This window comes from Oxyura jamaicensis, chromosome 5, assembly GCF_011077185.1.
Source record: "Oxyura jamaicensis isolate SHBP4307 breed ruddy duck chromosome 5, BPBGC_Ojam_1.0, whole genome shotgun sequence".
NCBI classification, from domain to species: domain Eukaryota; kingdom Metazoa; phylum Chordata; class Aves; order Anseriformes; family Anatidae; genus Oxyura; species Oxyura jamaicensis.
Window position 1 is genome coordinate 31,418,358 of NC_048897.1, and position 20,808 is coordinate 31,439,165.

The window sequence follows — 20,808 nt, forward strand, 5'->3', positions numbered from 1 at the left end:
TATTCAGTGAATCATAGTGGTTCCCTAGGGAAAAGAGTATACTTAACAGGGCCTCTTCTCTACAAGTCAACGCCTACGGTGCACACAATGAACTTGAGAAATCTTACATTCTTTGAAAAGGGATCGCTTCTTTATCTGACCTATTGGACAAAAAAAAAAAAAAAAAAAAAGAGAAGACAAAGGAATTGGCCTTAAGAAATCAAATTTGATGCAAATATTAAGAATTTTGGGGCAGTTCAAAACCTCAAAATCTTTTACTGAATTTTCATCATTTACTTGGGGCAGGTGGAGGTGGTGTCATCTCTGAAAGGAATTTCAGCATTGTATTTGGCCTTTTGCTCACTGGCATTCTGGGATGTGCAACACAAGACAAACCCAAAACATTTGTTTTATTTGGTGTCCGTACAGGAGTATTTTAGAAAATATCATTTCACCATAGTTATAGCAATGGTTAAGTGTAGCCTCCTTCCCCCGGCTTAAGAGGAGACAGGTTACTGTGCTCAGCGTAGTTATGTTCAAGTCATAAAGCCTCCTTAGAAAAAATGTGTTGGGGTTATTAATCTAATCCCTGTGTCATGAGTACTACCATGTCAAAGTGGTGAAGGGATCTTTGAAAAGTTCCTTTACTATCGTGTCCAAATGTCTGGCTGTCATTGCTCCCTCGTTCCACTACTGGAAAAAATACCTTTTCTTTAAGATGGGTGAAGAAAATTGAGAAGGATTTTTTCCCCAGCTATTTCCAGTAATTACTATGTAGGATTCACTTCATATTTTTCAAGCGATTTGGCCTTATTTATGTGACTTTCTGAAAAGTACATGCTGTATCAGATATATCTAATACATCTGGGATGTCTGTGCCATTCTTTAAGGTGTGCAGATAGACAGCTGTGAATCTACCAGCAGGGCAAGTGAAGCTGCAACCATCGCATTAGTGTCACTAGTCACAGATCTTATGATTCCAGTTGCTTGTTGTTTCCCCCATTCAAATCAGGGATGTCTTTCCACCTGAAAGTGTGTTATCTCCACCATTTCTAATTCTAGAAATTCAATGTGTGATACATTTTGTCTTTGATATCAACTGTGAAGTTTTTTTCTTGTCCACAGACATACAAAACTCATGTCTCCGTATGTCTACTGATAATTTCTCTTGAAAAACATATCTAAGAATAAAGGTTGGTGACTCTTCCTGCCAAATTGTGGCTGTGCAAGTTTTCTTAGGTCTTCTGAATGACTTGGTTGAGTTCAGGTGACAACATTGATGTATGACGATTTCACGAGTGTAGTCAGCACATTGTAATTGCTGCAAAGCCATGCTTTCCTGAGATCGTCATCATATCCTTTATTTTCTCTCTGTCCTTTTTGTTTCCAGTTCTTCAGATTAGCACAAGAGAGTGCTTAGCGTAATAGTACTCAAATGGGATCTTCAGATCCTAAAGTATAGAGATTTCTGTAACACGTGTCCTTTGATGGGGAAAATATCAAGTTGTGTCACTCAAAGCACCTTGTTGCAAGCTGGACATCTTCCGTAGACTGTTGTTGCAAGTCAGGCTGTCTGCTACTGTTTTCTCCAAAAAATGAAGTTTCTTACAAATCCTTGTAGATTTCCTAAGGATGTAGGCTACCTGTAACAGGGTTTCAGTACTTCAAAATACATAATTTTGTTTCAAGAAACATTCAGAATGTGGTTACCGAGACATTCCCCAGTCATTACACTACATGCATTGCACAGTTCCTGTAAGTTTTGCGCCTGGCTGTACAGCAAATCTTTGCTTTGTCTGCTTCCTGAAGGGGATAATCACCTCAGAAGAAAAAAAGAAATCCTTCCTGAAGAATGTCAGGAAATCTCTCATTTGATATGACCCAGCTGGCTTCTTTCATCAAATCAGGTACATGCAGCAGTCCTGACACATTATTATAATGCCTTGTGCTAATTTCTGTATGTGATAAATGAACATCTGTACACAGCTAGTGAAGAATGTCCGGGTGTTGATAAACCACAGAAGAAAAAAGTCACTTTTGCTTTCTGCCACATGCATAGCCCCTGCGTGGAATTACTTCTTGCATCAGTCTTTGTGGACAGCAGTGAAGTATCATCTTGCCTAGCCAATTAAGTGGAATGAGAGGTGAAAATTATCACCCTGCACAAAGAACACTACCCCCTTTAAAGGGGGGAGAAATAAATATTTGTCTTCAGAAGATGCTGTTTGAAAGATCGGTATTCCCTGGTGTAACTGAGCAGTGCCAGCATATACCACAGGGAGCAGAGCTCTTGCCTGAAAGCTGTTCTCTAAGTCTGCAGGAAGTGGGAAACCATAATGTGTGTGTGTGTTGTTTTTTTGTTTTGCCACAAACCACAGCTGTAAAGAACCTCTATTCTGTACTAGGTATAAAGGTCCTTATCCTTAAGCGTATTTTCCATGAAATTGTAGCCCAGTACCAGAGAAGGACCAGCTGCTTGGTTGAATGCCTTCAGACCATCTCTGCCACCTTTCCTATGCAACCTAGCCCTAGATAACGATGTTTAAAAAGCAGATGAGTAACTGTTAAATCAGAATCATAGAATACTAAGGTCTGTAATCTTTGCAATGGGTCTTTCCAGGGAACACACTGTGACATCCAAAGTACTGTATAATGTTAGTTCTGAAATTATGGGCATAAGTGGTGTTTCAAGTTCAATACTGTTATGTAGAGAAGTGTGAGAATGGCAACCATTAATTAGCAATTTTCATTTGCTGTATTTCTCGCTGATGTATCTAAAGTCATTTCAGTGACAGTCTGTTTCCCAGTGAGTAAAGCTGCCTCTTCTGTTTTGACTTGCTGCATGATAAAGGATCTTACATTTGTACAGGGCATCTGAAGCCTCTCTTCTTAAGAAGACAAAGGACACTGAACTTACTTGTTTGTGTCTGTCAGTTGTGGAGCTGTGTCAAGAATGAACCAGAGCTTAAATGAAATAAAAGATGAAAGAAAATATTTGTAAATCAAGGACCTGAGAATACAGGTTATTTTACTAAATACTGTAGTGCACACGCTAGTTATTAATTTTATACAGCTTTTGACCAATATATTCTAGTGATTTTTATTGTAAAAAAAGAAGAAAAAAAAAGTTAATAGTTATTATTTTTAATTATAAGGCATGTTTTCCTCCTTGCACTTTATTCAAGTCTTTGCTATTTTTCTAAACTACAGTTAATGTAGGTTATAGGCAGCCCAAACAGCCATCTATTTTCCTTCACACTTGCATATCAGTATAGTTTTGCACCTGTGTAGATACCATCCTGTTGGTTCCATGTGCAATGAAAACTGTTTTCTTGATACATTTAATTGCCTTCCAGCCACTTTTTAAGAGAAGACAACCCAGTACTATAGAGTTGATGATTTGCAAGCTACTAGAAACACTTGCAGTGTTTCTGTTCAACGGACCTGGCCCTGGAGCTGCATCCTGCTCTCCCTGTGGTACTGAACCTGTCCTGCTCCAGACCCTTGATGATGCTGAAGAAATCTGCATCATAAGACAGTTGGCAATGCATCCTATTCTGCCGTGGGATGGCTGTAGTGATTTCATTGACAAAAGTGATCTGAGCCAGGAAGCCTCCTTTATTTCTGCCCTGATGAGGACACCCTAGTCACAGGTAAGGAATCTGCAAACTGAGAGAATGGAGATTTGATCATCACAACAGAAGGAGCTGTAAGACACTATAGGACAGAGCAGAACAGAGCCACGATGTTAACAGAGGAGCAGACAGGTATGTTTATCTTTTATATCTTTCATTGCTTTTGGACATGGTTTGTCTGGTTTACTGTGCATACTGATGCCTGTTGGATATGGAAGGGTGAAGAACAAAGTGCCATATCCCGGTTCACACAGCAGTAACAGGAATGTGCTGCTGCTTTTTTGTAAGGGCAGTGAGAATAGCTAGACACCATCCATCACAAAGACCAGGAAATAAAGACCCATTTAGTCTGCAAAAAGCGTATTATTTGCTGAAATATTAGAGCATGTGCCTGTGTTTACTGAAGCAGTGTTCCTTGCAGAGCTCTACATCACACTGTAGCCTGAAAAAAAAGGTGTTAAAGCTCAGATCTAGGCCTCTGGCCTGCTGTCAGAGGATGCCACAGAGAAGCAGGGGCTACAGAGATGGCCATTTGATCGGCTGTGTAGGATCTTCCCTATGGCAGTGCAGAATTGTGTTTTTCACTCTTTCTAACCATTGATCTTTGTTAAAGAGAGGGAAAGTGTGCTGGGATTGTTTTCATCAGCTTTTGTTTGTTCCTGGGAGCAACAAAAGGGAACTGTTGGGAGCTGTATTTATTGTTGACAGCCAAGAGCCCACTTTTCTTTCCCATTGTCTTCCTCAGTTTGCCGCCTAGTAACACAGCATATAGGGAACTGCTCTCTGCCTCTTGTCCTTCCCACACAAGTGTCCTGAAATGTTTTGGTAAGCCTGGGCCCAGGAGTGTGTTCAGTCTGTTATTAACCCCATATAGCTAGTAGAGTTTGTTGCTGAATTATAGCTAAAACTGCCTTAGGGAAGTTATTTTGACTGTAAGAAAATTCAGATCCTGACTCACAAATCTAATTCTTAAATGCAGCTGGGAAAACTGAAGTCTGGAGACAGGAGTAACTGAAGGGAGCATTTGACTTTGAGGATTACTGTACCCAGGAGGTTACCTGTGTCTTTACTGACTGGACACCCCAAGATGCTTCTCCCCTGATCCCCCCTTTACATTTTTTCTCCTTTCCAAGCAGCTGTTAGACGTGGCCCCTTCCCTCTGCCACCCCTCCCTGCCCCAAGGAGCAGTGATGAACAAGGGCTAGTGAGACAGACCCACCTCAAGGGGCTTGCCAGGGTTAATCTGTGGGTGGTTCTGGCACGCTCCAAGTGCCACGTATGATTGTGAAGCTCATGTTCTTGCTCAGCTCTTTGCAGCTCCCCCTCCCTGTGTTTTTTTTTTTCCCTTACTAGTGAGAAAGCCCTTCAATTGGATGGGCAGCAGAGCCAACCCAGGGCTCACGAGGAACAATGACCAAAGAACAGACTGCAGCTTGTAAACCAAAACCTCCCCAGGGAATGCTGCTAAAAGGAGATTAGAGAGAATTCCTGCGCCAATTGGCATCTGGATTTCTTCCCCCCTCCCAGTGCAGCCACTAAATTTCTGGACTGTCAGCATGGTAGTGTAGTTGCAATGCATTTATATGCTCCCTCCTTTGGCAGGCAAGGGGGAAGCATAGGTATGGAGAGCCATACAGTAATAAATTAGTGCTGCAGGACTGATCAGAGCTGTACATTTCGTCATAACACCAACGACAGGTCAAGGAGCCCCAGAAAGATGAAAGGGATACAGCTGAGTGCTGGGGAGTGCCTCTATCAGAGCACGTGTGCCCCAGCCAAAATGTCACCCAGGTTGGCAGGCTCCCTCCTCTGACCCACCCTTCCTAATCTCTAGCCAGCTGGTGATGGAGGACTTGTTTAGGGTTTTATTAAGATGTTTGAGATTACATGCTACGGCAGCATCACAGTGAGGTGTATGGAAGAAGCCACAAACACAGAGGGTTGGCTGGAAGGGCTGCACTCTGAGCTGCCCACGGAGAGCCCTGGCCACAAGCTATTAAGCAGCTAGGTGTCACTTGACACTCAGCTGCTGGGGACCAGGAACTGGGAGGGGACAGGAAGGAACCTCTGTGGTCTTTAGTACATGGCTTTAAGTAGTTGTGGTTGAGGGAGTCAGAGAGGCAACCTCTGAATCTTACATGACATGCAAGTACTCGAGATTTGTACTTTTGGGAATATCTGTGGCTGAAAATAACATACTTTTTAAAAAGAGTATATTCATTACTTGCCTAGGCCACTTCTGTAAACTTTTTATGAATATATCCAATGTTTATGGTAAATCTGAGGGGGGTATTTACCTTTGTGTGCAAGTCTGTACTGGCAGCCCATACATATTCCCCTAAACACAGGGCATTTGTCAGCTGTGACAACTGCTGATTACTTAAACAGTACTGTTAGAAGTTCTACATTTACGGGGAGCTTTATATGAGTCTATCAAAATCAGATGCTAGAGGTGATGTGTATGTCTGAGGGACAAGGGAAGGGCAGAGCAGATGCACACCAGGCACTGTTTGAAGGTATGAAAGAATTTCCATTCTAGGGCTCGCTGGCTAACCTAAATTGTGCCCCTTTCCTTGAAAAGACAATGGAAAGGGGAAAGATTTCAAAGTGATTGAGTATGCCACAGCAGTAGCGCTTTAAAACAACAAACCATCTAGCCCTTCAAGAAGCAACTTTCTTGTGGGGGGGGGGGGGGGAAAAAAAAAAAAAAAAGACAATTTCCCCCCAAATATTTATTTTTTACAATGTTTTTGAGATTAATATTTTTTAAGTCTTGGCAGGTGAGGCCTGGGCCACATTGAGATCATTGTGCAGAACAGGTGCAGAACTCCCCAAAGCACCTCACAAACCACAACAGACAAAAGGTCCTCAGGATGTATCAGCTCATGAGCGAATGGGCCCGAAATTCAGGTACCCACGGATACCTCTCTTGCCCTGACCCAGAAACCATCATTCAGAAACTTCCAGGAAGTGAAAAGAGCTGAATGGAGGCATCAGTCCTTCTAAAAACGGACTCAGCACCCTCTTTGCTTGTATTTGCCCACCCTCAGCAGGCTGACTGGGAGCCCTGCAGTTTGCATTCAGAAACCAATAGCCAGGATCTGCTATCTGATCTTACAGGTTTGGCAGAAACACAGTGACAATTGCACACCTCCTGGATCACAGCTCCAAGGAACAAAAGTCTGTGTATATCTCTGAGCATCTCTTCTCCCAGCAGCTTCCCTTCTTGGTGCATTTTCTTTCTCTGAAGAAAATTCCAAGATTTTCTCCCTGCAGGAGAAAATAATTCTTCAGGCCAGTGGGGAGGGCTGAGGTCCCAAGATAGCTGCAGCTAGAAAAGGAAATGCTGCCCCATTTCCACTCCCCCTTTCAACTGCTCTTTCTCATTCCTTGCCTTCCCAGTTAACTACCCCAGCATTCAAATACACAGCAGTTCCTCCACTCTGTCCTTCTCTTCTGCACCAACTGTCCAGCCATTTTGGAGAGTGTAGACTTCGTGACACCAAAGTAGCTTCCAGAGGGAAGGCGACATTGCCAACAAGACCAAGAAATGTTCCAGAAGAGATTCCCAAGGGCTGCCAGACCCTAAGCCCCAGGGTTCGGTGCTTGGCCCTCTGTATGCGAAGTCTCTGACCCCCGGTTCCTTTTGTGTTAGCCTGGGAGCAGGAGAGTGGGTGCTGACAGTTTCTCTCTTGGCTTTGGGCGGGCCAGGGTGCCTTTCAGCTGCACTTGCAGGATTTCACCACCATGTTGGAGAGCTGCTCCACTTTGGGGGTCCTCCCGACGTAGTACAAGATGGTGAGTGGCTCCAGGTCCTGGGGGACACAGCAGGGTGAAGCAGACGCCTCAGGGTTCAGCGTGTTGTATAAGCCCAGCACCTGTGGAAACACGTAAATATGGTGACAAAGCCAGGAATCCATTTAAAGTGGCTGCAGACAGGAAGGTATTTGGTCTCTACGTATTTGGACTATGCTCCTCAGAGGGCTTTTCCCTGATGTGAGTCATACTCTCATCATGTCCTGACCATGGCCTACTCCTAAAGAGTATCACCTACCCAGGCCTGACCCAAAGACATTTTTCTTTTTAACTTCAGTGTAGCCCCTGGCCAATGCTTAAGGGTTGAAGGAGTGCAAGGAGTAATTCACTCCTTTAATTTCTAATTTGCTATGGGGTATAGTGTCACATTTTTTGTTTATAACAAGGCTGGGTATAACCAGCCCGGGGCCACCTTGTCTTTGGTTCCATTACAGAAATCAGAAGAAAGAAAATCGGTGCTGCTTATTTCAGCTAACATCTCTAGATAGCACTGGATGGATGCCCGTCATCTTGAATATCCACAGTTCCCTCCCAGCTTTGAACTGTCTCATGCTCTCGCTCTGCATTCCCTCCTCGAAGTCATTACACTATAATGCTGGAGCCAGGACAGTGTCCTGTGGGACCCTACTGGATTTCTTCTCCCAGCTGGCCCTGTCCCACAGATGACTGTACACTCTGGCCATGCAGCCTCCACAGAAGAGTTGCCATGTTTCTTCCCAGAGGTGGCCACTTTTCAGTGATAAGCAACTTGCTGAATCATGGGGCCAAAACATGATCTCACCTGTGCTACTCTGGTCTCATTATCATTTCTCTGGGTTATATGACAAGGTCCAGCACCTTGTCTGTTAACAACAGTCTTGGGGGATCAGAGGCTCTAAGGAGGCATCCTGTTCTATCATCCAGATCCACGTAATTCCAGTTATGCTGGTAGAATCTCTCTGGAATACTGAGTTAAGGCCCTGGCTGTACCACATGGGTACCACATCCTCTGGGACTGCTGTACTCAGCAGAGTAACTTAAACAAATTGGTGTGAAATCTGCTTTTTGCCATGTTTTTCCTAGGTGGTGCTGGCAAGCTGTCAGCTGCTGTATTGTTCTGAAGATTGCTCAGATCACTCAGCTGAACTTACTGCTTGAGCATTTCCTTTCTTGATCAAGATGAGAACATTAGGGACCATACTAAATTCTCCTTTCTCCCATGCTCGTTCATCCCAGTATCTATTAGAGAATTTCTCAGGACAACTAGATGGTATATGTACCACACTGCGTGCATATTACCCTTTCTAAGCTGTTCATTCACTTGCCTTGCCCAGCATCTGTCTGCTCCTTCATTCCCTTAGATCAACTGCTCCCACTCATACCAGTCCTTTAGCCTTATCGAGCCTTGCTGCTTTGCAGACTCTTAAGCTGGCAAGAATATGCTAGCATCTTTCCTGCAATATCATCTTTACCCAGTTAATTATTCTTCTGCCAAGTCAGCATTTTTCCAGTGACTTTTTTAGTGAAACCTGAAGCTAAGTTTCAAGTGAGCTGTTGCATTCTCTGATTTGCTGCCTTTTCTCTTCTAAGCACAGGATTCTCCTCTGGCTTTTCTTGCTTTAGCAATGGACTGGCTGATTAGTTTGTCTGCTCCTCTTTGTGCTTCTTTCATTAGCAGAGGTTATGTGAAAGTTATTTAAAAATATCTACTTTCTGCTCGTTATATTTGTGAATTTCACTGCCTAGTGGGTTCCTCCCTCCCATATGTCAGGTGGAATTTATACAGCTGGAAAGTATGCCAGTGCAGAAAGGGGAACCTTGCTGCATAGCCATGTTCACTTCTGGACATGGACTCCCCATTACTTCTGGACTACAGCTGTCCCTGTAGCAGTAGACAGCAGGTGTGTGCCATGGCTCAACAGTTTTTGCATGACAACCTGCCAGAGTGTACAAAAATCCTCTATCCATTGAAAAATGCAGGAAAAAAATAGGTAGAACATAATGGCCAGAGTTGACATTTGATTTGAAGGATTCAGTTAACACTCTGGCCATTACCAAGTAAGTACCCTAAACCTGTGAGTCCTGCTGTTACCCATCTCATCCAAGCATACTCAGCATACTCCTCCTCAATGTTTGGGTGGAAGCAGGGACTCCATATTGAGTCCATACAAAGAACATCCCCCCCACGCTGAACCTCCTAGACTCTTTCCTGCAGTTTCCTTGGAGTTTCTTACAAGTATTAATCTGAACTGCTTCTGCTGCTTTGAAAAGACCAGATGTGATGAGACTGAGGAAGGAAGGGGGAGACAGAGCCCCAAGGAAAAGACACTGGATGTACCGTGCTGTGAGTGGTGTCTGCACTGCGCAGGTATGGACAAGGGCCTGAACAAAAGTTAGCAAAGTAGCCTTTAGGCTCGTGGACCCACTTCCAGCCCAGGTCCTGCCGGAAATCGATGTAAAGAGGACGCACGCAGCAGTTCTCCTCCAGGTTCCTGAAACACAGCATTGCACACAGTGAATCTAGAGAAGGACCTTATATGTGCTTGCATGATGCAGCTTCCTGAAGAGAAGGGCTAGTATCAGCAGAACCCAGTGGGACACAGTGCTGGCCTGCTCTGGGAACAGAGGAGTGGCAGAGGCAGGCAGGTCAGCCACCTAGCACTGCCCATGCACATTGACAGGCAGCTCTGCCACTGGCCCTGGGGGTAGCACCTCCCTGCTGTCCCACACCAGGAGCTGGCAAGGGGCTGCTGTAACTCAGCCAGAAGCTCACAGTGACTGCTGAGCTGGCCAGTGTGCCTTCTTGGAGGCCACGAGGAGCAGTCAGCTGAGCAGCGCTCCTCACATGGCCCCTGCGGCACCACGGTCACCCAGCACCCCCAGTGAGGACGCTGCCTTTCCCATAGATGTGAAGTGTCACCATGCTTGCCAGTCTCAGGCCTGGGACCTGGTCACAATAGCAGGATTCTCACTTACCGAAAACAGTAGTTGGTATCCAGGGCCCGTTTCTTCCTCTGGCCCCCCAGCGTTGGGCTCTCCAGGCGGTGTGGGGGCAACATCATCAAGATAAGGTGGGGATTATGCAAATCTTTCTGCTTTTTCAGGCGCCCTAAGTCCCCCCGGCCATAGTCATCCTCATTGTCAATGCCTTCAGAGAGAAACGGGGTCCACAAAGAAGATGTCAGTGTGGAAACGGACGACACAACAAGGCTTTTCATTTAACACTTTCATGCCTGCCCTTGGACCAAGACAAAAGGGACTCAGGCACCACTTCCACTTATGCTTGGACTTCTTCCCTCCCAGGGACCCCTTAATCCCAGTGAATCCAACTGTTGCAGGCCTGAAATAAAGTCTTGTGGGCCACCTGTTTTACCATTTGTAAACTGCTGGTGGGGCCATTAATCCATCCCACTCGCTCCTGGCTTCAGTCCCAGGACAGGCAGGAAGATGAATGGTTTAAAGAAGATGTCAGATCATTGGCACTCTGCAGAACAGCCTCAGAAATGGAGCCTGTGGGGGCCAGCGGCTGCAGCCCAGGGCTGCAAGCCAGGAGGTTCCTACTTCTTAGGCCAGCCAAGCCACTGACTCTCTGGGCCACCTCACACAGGATGCCTGACTTCCTTGTGTTCCAGTCACCCTAACTGGAAAGCAGAGCCTCTGTGGAAATCTGGGAAGGCATCAAGCTGAGCTTCCCAGAGAGACACTGAAATACAAGATTACTCCTTTCTGCAGACATGCATGCAAACCCACCCAGCTGGCACTTCCTTTCTCCCATTCCTAACCTATGTACAAAATGGGTATACCTGTATGATCAACATGCAAACCCAGAGGTGTATTCTTTACGACAAATGTTATGCAAGGTAAAATCCTCAACTATGCAAAGACCTCAGTTTTTTTCTTTAGACACTCCAGGCTTTCCCTTCTCCAATGGCTTCCCCTAATCCAGCTCTTTATCACCTTTGAATTTGATCTCCAAGACCTCGTGCAAATTCTCCAAGATGTCCCCGTTGGGCTGAAAAGTATGGCAAGGGCAGTGTATGCTAATTTCCAGGCCAAGGTTGGACTCTGCAAAGAAAGAGAGGACTCTGTAAGAAATAGCTTTCCTAGGCTGGGGCAGTTCCTGTCACAGGGAAGCTCCACGGGGGACAAGGACTGTGCTGAACTCCTAGGCTGTGGGTCCATCTCACAGTGAGGGATGCTATCAGAGCTGGGGCATAGGACCTGAATTGGGAAGGAGAATGGGAAGCAGAATCTTGTGGCCTCACTTGTGCCAAAAGCCATGCTCCTGATGACTTGGTGCTTCTGGTTACATTTTTTAGTCTATTCATCACCCAAAAACATTTGTGAGCTTTGAAGAGTTCCACTGGAAAATCAGTATTTTGAAGAGTTGGCCTGTGGTGTCTGTGTTGAATTAGTTTTGCTGTCCTCAATACCTGTCTGCTATCTGGCTTCTGGTTAGTGTCTGAAGGAGAGATCTGAAACTAAGCGAGTTGGATATGGACAAGTAATTTCACTGGAAGCATTTTTCTCAGCAGCTGCAGCCTCCTGTTTTGTCGAGCCGCTAGCAGTCTCATTCACACAGACTTTCCAGAGGCAAGTCTATTTTCATAATAACTTCCTGGACCAGTCATGCTGTGTGGGCCTGACCCAGGGAACATAAGACTCTTATGAAAGCTCTTTTTTTCTGTGTTGTGTCATGAATTGAAACATCTGACTCCCTGGGGCATTGACAAGGTGCCTAGCACCTTTTTTCCTAAGCACAGCATACTCCGTGATGTCTGTCAGCCAGCGTGCCTGCCCAGAGCTTGCTCCAGTTCCAGCGCTGAACTCCAGCCATCGGGACATGACTGGGAGCACTTCAAAAAGGAGGAGCCTACAAGCTCATAGCTTATCCTTCCAGGGAGCGGCTGCTTGCCAGTGCCTGCATTCCAGTTTTCAGTGGCACCTAGCTTCTATCTGTGAGGCCAATCCAGCTGTGAGTCACGGTGCCTATGCTCCAGCTGTGAATGGGGTCAGTGTTCTTGCTGGGAGCTGCCCTGTAACTATCTGTAGGGCTGCCCAGTGGTGGCAGAGGTATGTTCAGTCTAGGTGTGTCAGCCTCTGGTATTTCCTCACCTTTATACCTGCCAAGCTGTAAACAGCTAAAGAAATCAGGATCCATGCTGTTTTTCCTACGAGATGTGCTCTAGCTCACAAGAAAGTTAAACCAGAGCAATCCTCATTTTCTATGAATTGCAGATGATAGATTAGACCAGCAGAGAGGTCCCCCTGGGCTTAGAATCAAAGAAACAAAAGAATTTCCAGCATCTCTCAGCAAAAACAATTTCTTCCTCCACAGGATGGAACCTTATTCTGACTCAGCCCACAGAGCTACACAGCGGGGACTCCAGGCCAGAGCGAGGAGGCTAGCAAATGTCACACACTGAGGTGGCTCTCTGGGGGAAGGTTTGTTCTCAAGCTCAAAGCAGCTGTGAGCTATTTGAGCAGTGCTCCTGCAAAACCAGGAGCAAATATATGCTCCTGCCAACACTGATCCACATTTCTATGAACGTCTTGATGCCCAGTTGAGGTAAGACCCCCTACCTCTGTGCAGGAGCCACTCGCGCACAGTCTCGGTGACATCGAAGGACAGCCACTCAGGGGAGCCCCGTGTCTGCACATTCCTGCCACTGAGGTAGCGCTGCTTTGCTATGTGCTCATCCGGCCGAAGGATCTGCGTTAGAAGGAGTGGTAGAGAGAATCAGCCAATGCCATGCATGAGGAAGGAACAGCCTTGTGGCTTTGTTTTTTTCCCACAGCTTGCTACAAACAAATACAGAAGGTGGGGCCCAGCACATGATACAGCAGGAATACCCTGGCACATGTGAGAGGGACACGCTTCACAACCAACCTGAACTCCAGAGATCTACACAGCATCTATTTCTGTGTCCTAAGCAACTCACCTCTCCCAGCCCATCCTTGTTTTGGGATACATATCTAGAGGCAGAAGCATACAGCAACAGGTGTAATGGGTGGTTTTATTTCTGTATTAATGTGTGGGATGTGGGTCTGGATTTCAAAGTAGAACCAGCCATGGGTAACAGCATCTTGCCATGGGTCCCTTGCCCAGCAAGCCTGTTGAGTGCTACAAAGTGGTGTTTTCATGTGTCCTCCACTCTTCAATTTCTATCAAAACACACCAGGGCTGATAAGGTTTGGAGAACCTCCCCCCTGCTCTGATATTCCCTGCCATTTCCAGACATGCAACCACAGTCTGTGCAAGGTGCACCTTGCTGCAGCACCCTGGGTTCATTCCACAGGACACTGAAACCATGGAGAAGCCTGGGGCTTGCCTCCTTGTCTGCTGTCTCATCTGGCGGAGATTTGCTCTGACTTTTGAAGCTCAGTTCCAGGAAGACCTGAAGAGCTAACAGCCAAAGGGCAATTTTAGCTGCACTCCTCCTACAAAGCGGTCAGACGGCAGCCTGTGGGAATGTGTCGCCTGGATGCTAAGCTGTGCCATTAGCTGGGTGGTTCGGCCTGGCCTGAGACCACTTCCAAACCTGAACCAGGCCTTGTCATGCCAGGGGAACCCAAGAGTTCAAACCAAACACCAGATAAGCATCTCTGTTAAGGGTGCCAGGAATTGTGCCCCCAACTGCTGGTGAAAGGAACATTGAAAGCGAGCATTTCTTTTCTGGTAAGCCTGTGACAAGTCATAGAGCTCCACCCGTTGGATTAGCACCAACTGCATTGTGCTGCGGTAGTCAGAGGAACAACACTGCCAAGGGACCTACGCATGCAGATGTGACAGGAGGGTCAGGGATCATCCACTGGTGAGGGGTGCCTCTTCCAACCCCCTTCTCAGTGCAGCAGAGAGCTGCAGTGGGCACCACACTGGGATGCTCAGAGCAGCTGGGCAACGTGAGTGTGAAAAAGGACAGCACTGCACTGTAACAGGGAGGAAAGGTGGCTGTACCACTGTGTGTGCTGGAAGAAGCCTGTGGCAAAGCATGAGATTTCTTCTCTCTCTCTTCTGTGGCCTTGTACACATCAATTGAGGCAGTGATTACGGAGCCTCAGGCACCGGGGAAGGTGAGGAGGATACCCACCTGGAAGAGCTCAATGCGCTGCTCGCTGCGTTTGGAGCTGGGGTTGGGCACACGCAGCACACGGAACTCGGCCCGGAACAGGTTGGTGCTGTTCTTCTCTGCCGAGGACACATTAAAGCGGAACACGTTGGAGGTGACACCTTTGGGGCAAATACCCAACTCATCTAGGAGAAAGAAAAAGGGAAAGACTGAGAACCTCAGGCCAGAGGTGAGGGAACTCAAGTAAACAGACTGAGAAATAGCTTTTCAGCTGAGGCCTGCCACTCAAACATCTCACCACCTTTAAAGTATGGTTACCTGGCTAAAGATAACAGGATGAATTCACTCAAATTTGCTCTACATTTGGAGTATTTTGCAAGATCTTCCCACTACTGCCACCATTATTTCAATGCTGCAAACCAGAGAATCAGTGGAGATCAACAACAGTATTTGTAATTCTCTCTTCTAACGCTGCTCATTGCACATTGCTAATACTCCTAAGTCTCCTGCATTCAAAATGGCAACACCAGCCAAACAATGGGGCAACCTCATTTGCAGCTAGTAGGACCCATTGTCAGTCGTCATGGTGGTGTCACTCTGACCCTGTGTTCATGCTGGAGAAATGAAGGTACATTGAAGGTGATCCTGTTACAAACCTTGACATCGTCTCCTAAAATGAAAGCCAGACAAGTGTCCACAAAGCATGAGGTGTGGAAGACTTCTTGGGAGCAGTGGCTGTTCAGTGTGTACCAAAAGAACTGGGTTTTAAGGTCAGTTCTCACCCCTGACCTGGAGGAGGAATTCATGGGTAGTACCAGATACAGAGTTCTTCAAGGACAGAATAATAGTGCTGAGAGGCCTGCGGAGATCAGACACATGGGCAGGAAATAGCACAGCAAGTCTCTGCCTGGATGTGTGCCTGCTGAGCAGAAAAATCCACTTCGCAGATGCCCAAAAAGACAGTGGGTAAAAAACACAAAGTCCAAAAGAGTTCTCAAAAAAAAAAAAAAAAAAAAAAAAGGCTTATCTTCATTGGGACCATTTTGGTCCCATGGAGAAGGCTGTGATTCTTGTTGCTCCTCTCCTGTTGACCTGTTAGCCTTCAAGGCTCTAGCATCATAAAGGCTTTAAGGTTTCCTGCAGATAAGGCACAGCAACTCCTGCTCTACACCCACATGCAGATCTGTTTGCAGTTCTACAAAGCTTCTCATATGACCTCTGGCTGTTGTCCAAGGCAACACGAGGCTCTCATGTCAGCTGATATTTGTATTTTTTTCCTTTTCCTTTCTCGTTTTATATTAAAAAAAAAAAATAAAAGAAAAACTATCACCTGTTCCCAGCCACAGTTCCACTCTATGACAAATAGGCTGGAAGTCCTGGTAACCTTGAAATTATATTCCTGGAGATGGCCCCTCTCTTCATAGCACCACTGTCTCCCAAGGGAAACAGGTTCTGAAGATGGACTAGCGTGGAACAGTGCCTGAGAGCAGAAGTTCACTTCCTGTGCCAAATTCTTCTTTGAGCAACGCTGATGCACTTCTGGAGTCATCTCCATGAAGATGAACATCTTCCTCTCATGCTACACCCAGATTTGGCAAGCAAGAGCCTGACAGTTTACAGAGATGTGTTCTTAGGCTACAAAAATTCAACTCAATAAGCTAATGACCAGATGCTCCCATTGAGATTTGATTTTTTTGTTTGTTTGTTTTTGCCATTTCTACTGTTGAATGGAGCAGCATTTCTGTACAGGAACATCTCTGTCTGCTATTAAAGAAATGAGGATTTGGTAGCCCCAGGAGACCAGACCCCATTGCAGCTGCAAGCTGGTATGCTCAGCCCAACAGCTCTGCAGCACAGAGTGCACCGAGCCACAAGAGGACACCCACTGTGGGGACTCCACCACTGTGACCACTTCTAGGTTTTGTGCCACAGAAAAGCACAGATCAGCAAGCCCTGATCTCATTAATGCCCCAAGGCATCTTCGTAGCTGAAGCCTAACACTCATAACTGTTCTGTGTCATAGACCTAGGTGGATACTGCGTTTTAATACCCCCTTAAGCTGTTGTGTAATCCTAGCCCTATTAATAGTGCTGCTGACATCCTGCCCTTCCATTGCAGAGACGACTGCCTGTCCAGGAGGGGTGTCCCAGCAACCATCAAAATGCCTTTCTAGGTCAGACCAGTGGTCAGGCTATCTTTTTACAACATTGGCACTTTTATCTGATAATCTGCTTGGAGACTGCAAATCTGGTCCTACAGCACAGTGCAGATGAGAGAAAAAGACTTTTTGTTCATCAACTCCTTAAAATGTTTTGGGTAAGAGGTGAGGCAGCTGTGCTGGTAACAGATGGCCAGCTCGTACACTTCCCTGCTATCTCCATGCTGCCACCTACCTACTTCCCTCACCATTAAGGCAGAGGTGTCTTTGGAGACCTTCCTAGTGGAAATGTTAATAGCTATCTTCCCTTTCCTAAGGAGAAGCTTCCTGTTGCCTTCATACCCTGGGAACCAGCCCTCTGCGATGGGGCAATGGAGCTGCATTCTGTTTCATTCTCAGCACTGCAAGGTTGGAGCCTGCTTCTCACAATCAGAAGTCCAGAACACAGGTCTCATTCCCAGAAAGCTGTCTGCTTTGGGGAAAAGTTTTTATTTTAAGAGGTAACATGGAAGTGCAGTTAGGTGATGTTTTCAGGGAATTTGGTGCATTAACCATGCTGGAATCTCGACTTGTCCAGATATCAGCAAGCAACAAAGCCTAGAGACAATATTTCTGCAAGTCCACAAGTCAGTGGCTGCAACAAAGCCTACAGGCAGGGAATCCGTGACACCTGTGTACCCATGCCAGTCTGTGTCTGACATGACAGGATGCATCCTCACCATCGGGCCCTCCTATTACTGGGCCAGCCTCAGAGCTGTTGATGGAACAAGCGATGAGACCAGCAGCCTCCTGGAGTGCAGGCTGGGATGCAGGGAGCATGTTCCTTGGGAAATCCCCTCTTCCTACAACTGCTCTCAGCAAGGTGCAGGTTCTCCATGTGCCACCAATCCCACACAGCTACTGTTTCTGGCCAGCCTTGAGGCAGCTGATCGCTGCATGGTTCCAGTTTGATGTCAAGGAAGGGCAGGCCGGCTGCAGGCAGGTGCTGCTTCACTCCATATCATAGCACTTGTACTTCAAGGTGCTTAATGTCGAAGCTGCAGAACTTGGGAGAAAAAAAAAAATGATCCTTCTGGAACTCTGCAGGTGGAAGGTTTAGAGGGAAGAGGTGCTTGGCCCAAAGACTCATTGTTTTAATTGCCTTCTCTCTCATGCTTGGAAAATGGCATGGTTTTCCTTGGGAAGGAAAGCAAAGCTCTTTGCAAGACCGTTGCAGATGCTTTCTGAGCTTGAATCTAACCAGCAATCAGTGCTCAAGGGGGTCTGAACCTCCATGGGTTTTAGGAGATCCTTGAAGTGAATGGCTGATCAAGAGGGAGCTATTCTCTCAAAACAATATTCCTTATAATTCAGACAACATCCCTGAGAGGCGCAGCAGCAGGAAGACCATTCCCTGAACCACCAGACAGCTCAGAGTGGGGATAGGGTCCTGCTCCTGAAAATCCTTCCTTCCTAGAAGGATCAGGCTCTCCCTGCTGCTATTTTTGCTCCTCAACTTTCCTCACTGTTGGGCCTTAAGTCTTGGAGAATGATGACTTATCTGGGCCAACAAACTGCTCGACTAATACTTTGGAGCTAGAACACTGTGTGTGCGCGCACACATTTCAGCCTTGTCTGTATCATCTTCACAGTTCCCTCAATGGAGCCGTGTTCCCCTTCCCCCCCGGAGGAGACAGGCTTTGGCTCCGAATGTACTCTGAGATCACCACCTGGCACCGTGACAGAGTCATGGGAAAGTTGAACATCAGCCACTTCTGAAGACATGGGGCCAAATTCAGCCGTGGTGTACAAGATGAAACTCCCCAGGTCTGAAAAGGAGAGTGTCTCGACACAATGGCCCATCTGCAGCTCTTCTCTCCTGCTGGGACCCAGCTCCAAAGTTCCCCCTTTCTCTTTCTGCTGCCTACTCCCAGGAATTTAATCTCAGCACAACTTGGTCTTGCTGTGGTGTCTTAGAGGGATGTGGGGCAGGTTCGTTCACTTCCATAGGCATGGACATGTTACTCTGCACGTGGTGGACAGTGGCTAAGCCTGTGGGACTTTCCTTATGGCAATGTCCGTGCCCACCTGCAGCACCCACTTCTACTGCCCCAAGCTCTCCTCTCACCATGCACTCACACCACACACACAGACCCTCCCCACTGCCTCACTACTCCTTCTCGTGCACATCTTCCTTCACCTCACCCCTCCACTTTATCCAAATCCACTCCTCCAGCTTCATTTCCCACTGTTATGCTTTCCCAAAACACACCAGTTCATAGTATGGCTGTATTATTTTGCACAGACACTTGGTTTCCCCACGTGTTTTTGAAATTTCACTTTAGTAGGTAAAAAATGTTGAAATCTGGGTAAGCTGCTAGTACTCTGTGCACTTTCTGTTCCTCGAGTCTTGGTGCCTCCTGAACTAAGAGCTAATCATATAACCATATGGAGTGCCGTCTGCTAGAGATTAAGTGAAATTTGTTGCATTACCACATTGTAGCTCTTACTCCAGCTCATCATATGTCAAGATTAACATAAACCTGGCAGAGTAACTGCATTCTGAGGCTGCCTGCGCCGAGTCACAGCTCCTCCCCAGAACTGCAGGCGTTCAAGTAGTGTCCCCAACACTGTGCTACATCACAAGAGGACACCCTGGATGGGGGTATGACTGCATGCCCACCAACATCTTCCATCCCGAAGGAATCCAAAGCACAGACCAAAAGCATTGCTTGTGCCTACATCTGCTCAGCATCTGCAGCCTACTCAGTGTTCATGTCTGCTCACTCTGTCTTTGCATCTGCATCTGCTCAGCTTCTGCACCTGAATCTGCTTAGTGTCTGCATCTGGGCCTGCTCATCATCTGCTCTGCACCTGCTCAACATCTGTCACATTTCCTCAGTGCCTGTGTTCCCTAGGGGGTCCCCTGTACATAACTGTCTGCTTTGCACCTGCTCAGCATCCCTGCTATCTTCTGCTCGCTCTCCGATCCCTCGCTGCTGTCAGTGTAACATCCTCCAGCGTCCTCCATGCAGGAGCCTTCCCAGCGAGTACCTCGCCACCCTCTTTGGAGCTAGCGCAGGTGCCGGCTGACCGAACAGGTTGCCTGGATCTGCGGCAGGGACGAGCCCAGCCACCTGCCCGGCACCAGGGACCGGGCTCTTTTCCCTCAGCCCATGCACCGCACTCACCCCAAGCCCCCTCTGCCTTTCCTGCCGCCTTCCCACCTCGCCCTCCCCTCCCGGCCTTCCCTTGCAGCTCTCCTGCCGAGGACGCCTCTGCCTGCCGCGCCGGCCCTCCCCGCCCAGCCTCCTCCACCTGCGGGGAGCCGAGCCCCGCACCCCCCCAGCCCCTTTCAGCCCCGCACCCCAGCGCGCAGCCGGGCGGGGGCGCGCCCCAGCCTCGCCGGGACCCCGGCCCCGAGCCCCCCGATCCCCGTCGGCCGCCGCTCCTCGGCTCCCGGTGCGGCGGGCAGGCTGCCCCCGGGTGCGGCACCCCGCGCCGGGCCGGCACGCACGGGAGCCCAGCACTTACTGTGCTCGGGGAGGCCTTGGATCATGTCAAATTTATGGATCTCTTTGGCATAGTATTCGGACTCGGTGTTGTCCTGCGAGCAGCTCTCCTCCTTTTCCTCCTCCATCTCCTCCAGCAGCTCCCGGGTGCTGTTGTAGAGAGCTAGGATCTGGTAGGGCACATGAGCCGGCCCCACGGTCTCCGGGGGGCTCGTGAGCCGCAGCTTGCTCAGGATCTGCCCCCGAATGGCTTCCACCCGCTTCTTCTTGATGTGGTCGAGGTCCAAGGTGGTGCAGGAGGACAGCGCGAGGCTCACGGTGGCGAAGCTCAGCAGCGAGAGCAGCACCAGAGCCCTTTGCACGTACATCTTCATGTGCGAGGGGGCGGCGGCGGAGGCCCCCGGGAGAGCCCCCCGGGCAACGGCGAGCGGGCGCGGGGGACCGGGCGGTGCTCCGGCGGCAGCCTCCCCAGATCCCGCGGGCTGAGCCTTGGCGAGGAGGTGCATGAACTCACCGCGCCGCGCGCCGCTCACGACTTCCAGGAAGAGCTGGCAGCGCTCCGCGGGGAGAAGCAGCGGCGGGCGCCGTGCCTCGCCGCGCCGGGCTCCTTCCCCATGCGCCGCCCCGCGCCCCGCGGAGCCGGGAGCGCCCCGCCGCGCCGCGCCGCCGCACGTGTCAGC

At 48.1% G+C, this 20,808-nt stretch overlaps 1 protein-coding gene across 1 annotated transcript; it reads right to left on the minus strand.

Annotated features, from left to right (window-relative positions):
* Positions 1 to 4,197: 4,197 nt before the first annotated feature.
* TGFB3 (transforming growth factor beta 3) lies at positions 4,198 to 20,802 on the minus strand. Its single transcript, XM_035327651.1, has 7 exons — positions 20,151 to 20,802; positions 14,501 to 14,664; positions 12,993 to 13,122; positions 11,367 to 11,474; positions 10,386 to 10,557; positions 9,748 to 9,901; positions 4,198 to 7,492 (listed from the first exon to the last, which is right to left on the minus strand). The coding sequence occupies exons 1-7, from the start codon at positions 20,632 to 20,634 to the stop codon at positions 7,334 to 7,336; spliced, it is 1,371 nt and encodes a 456-aa protein (XP_035183542.1). The 5' UTR covers positions 20,635 to 20,802; the 3' UTR covers positions 4,198 to 7,333.
* Positions 20,803 to 20,808: the final 6 nt, after the last annotated feature.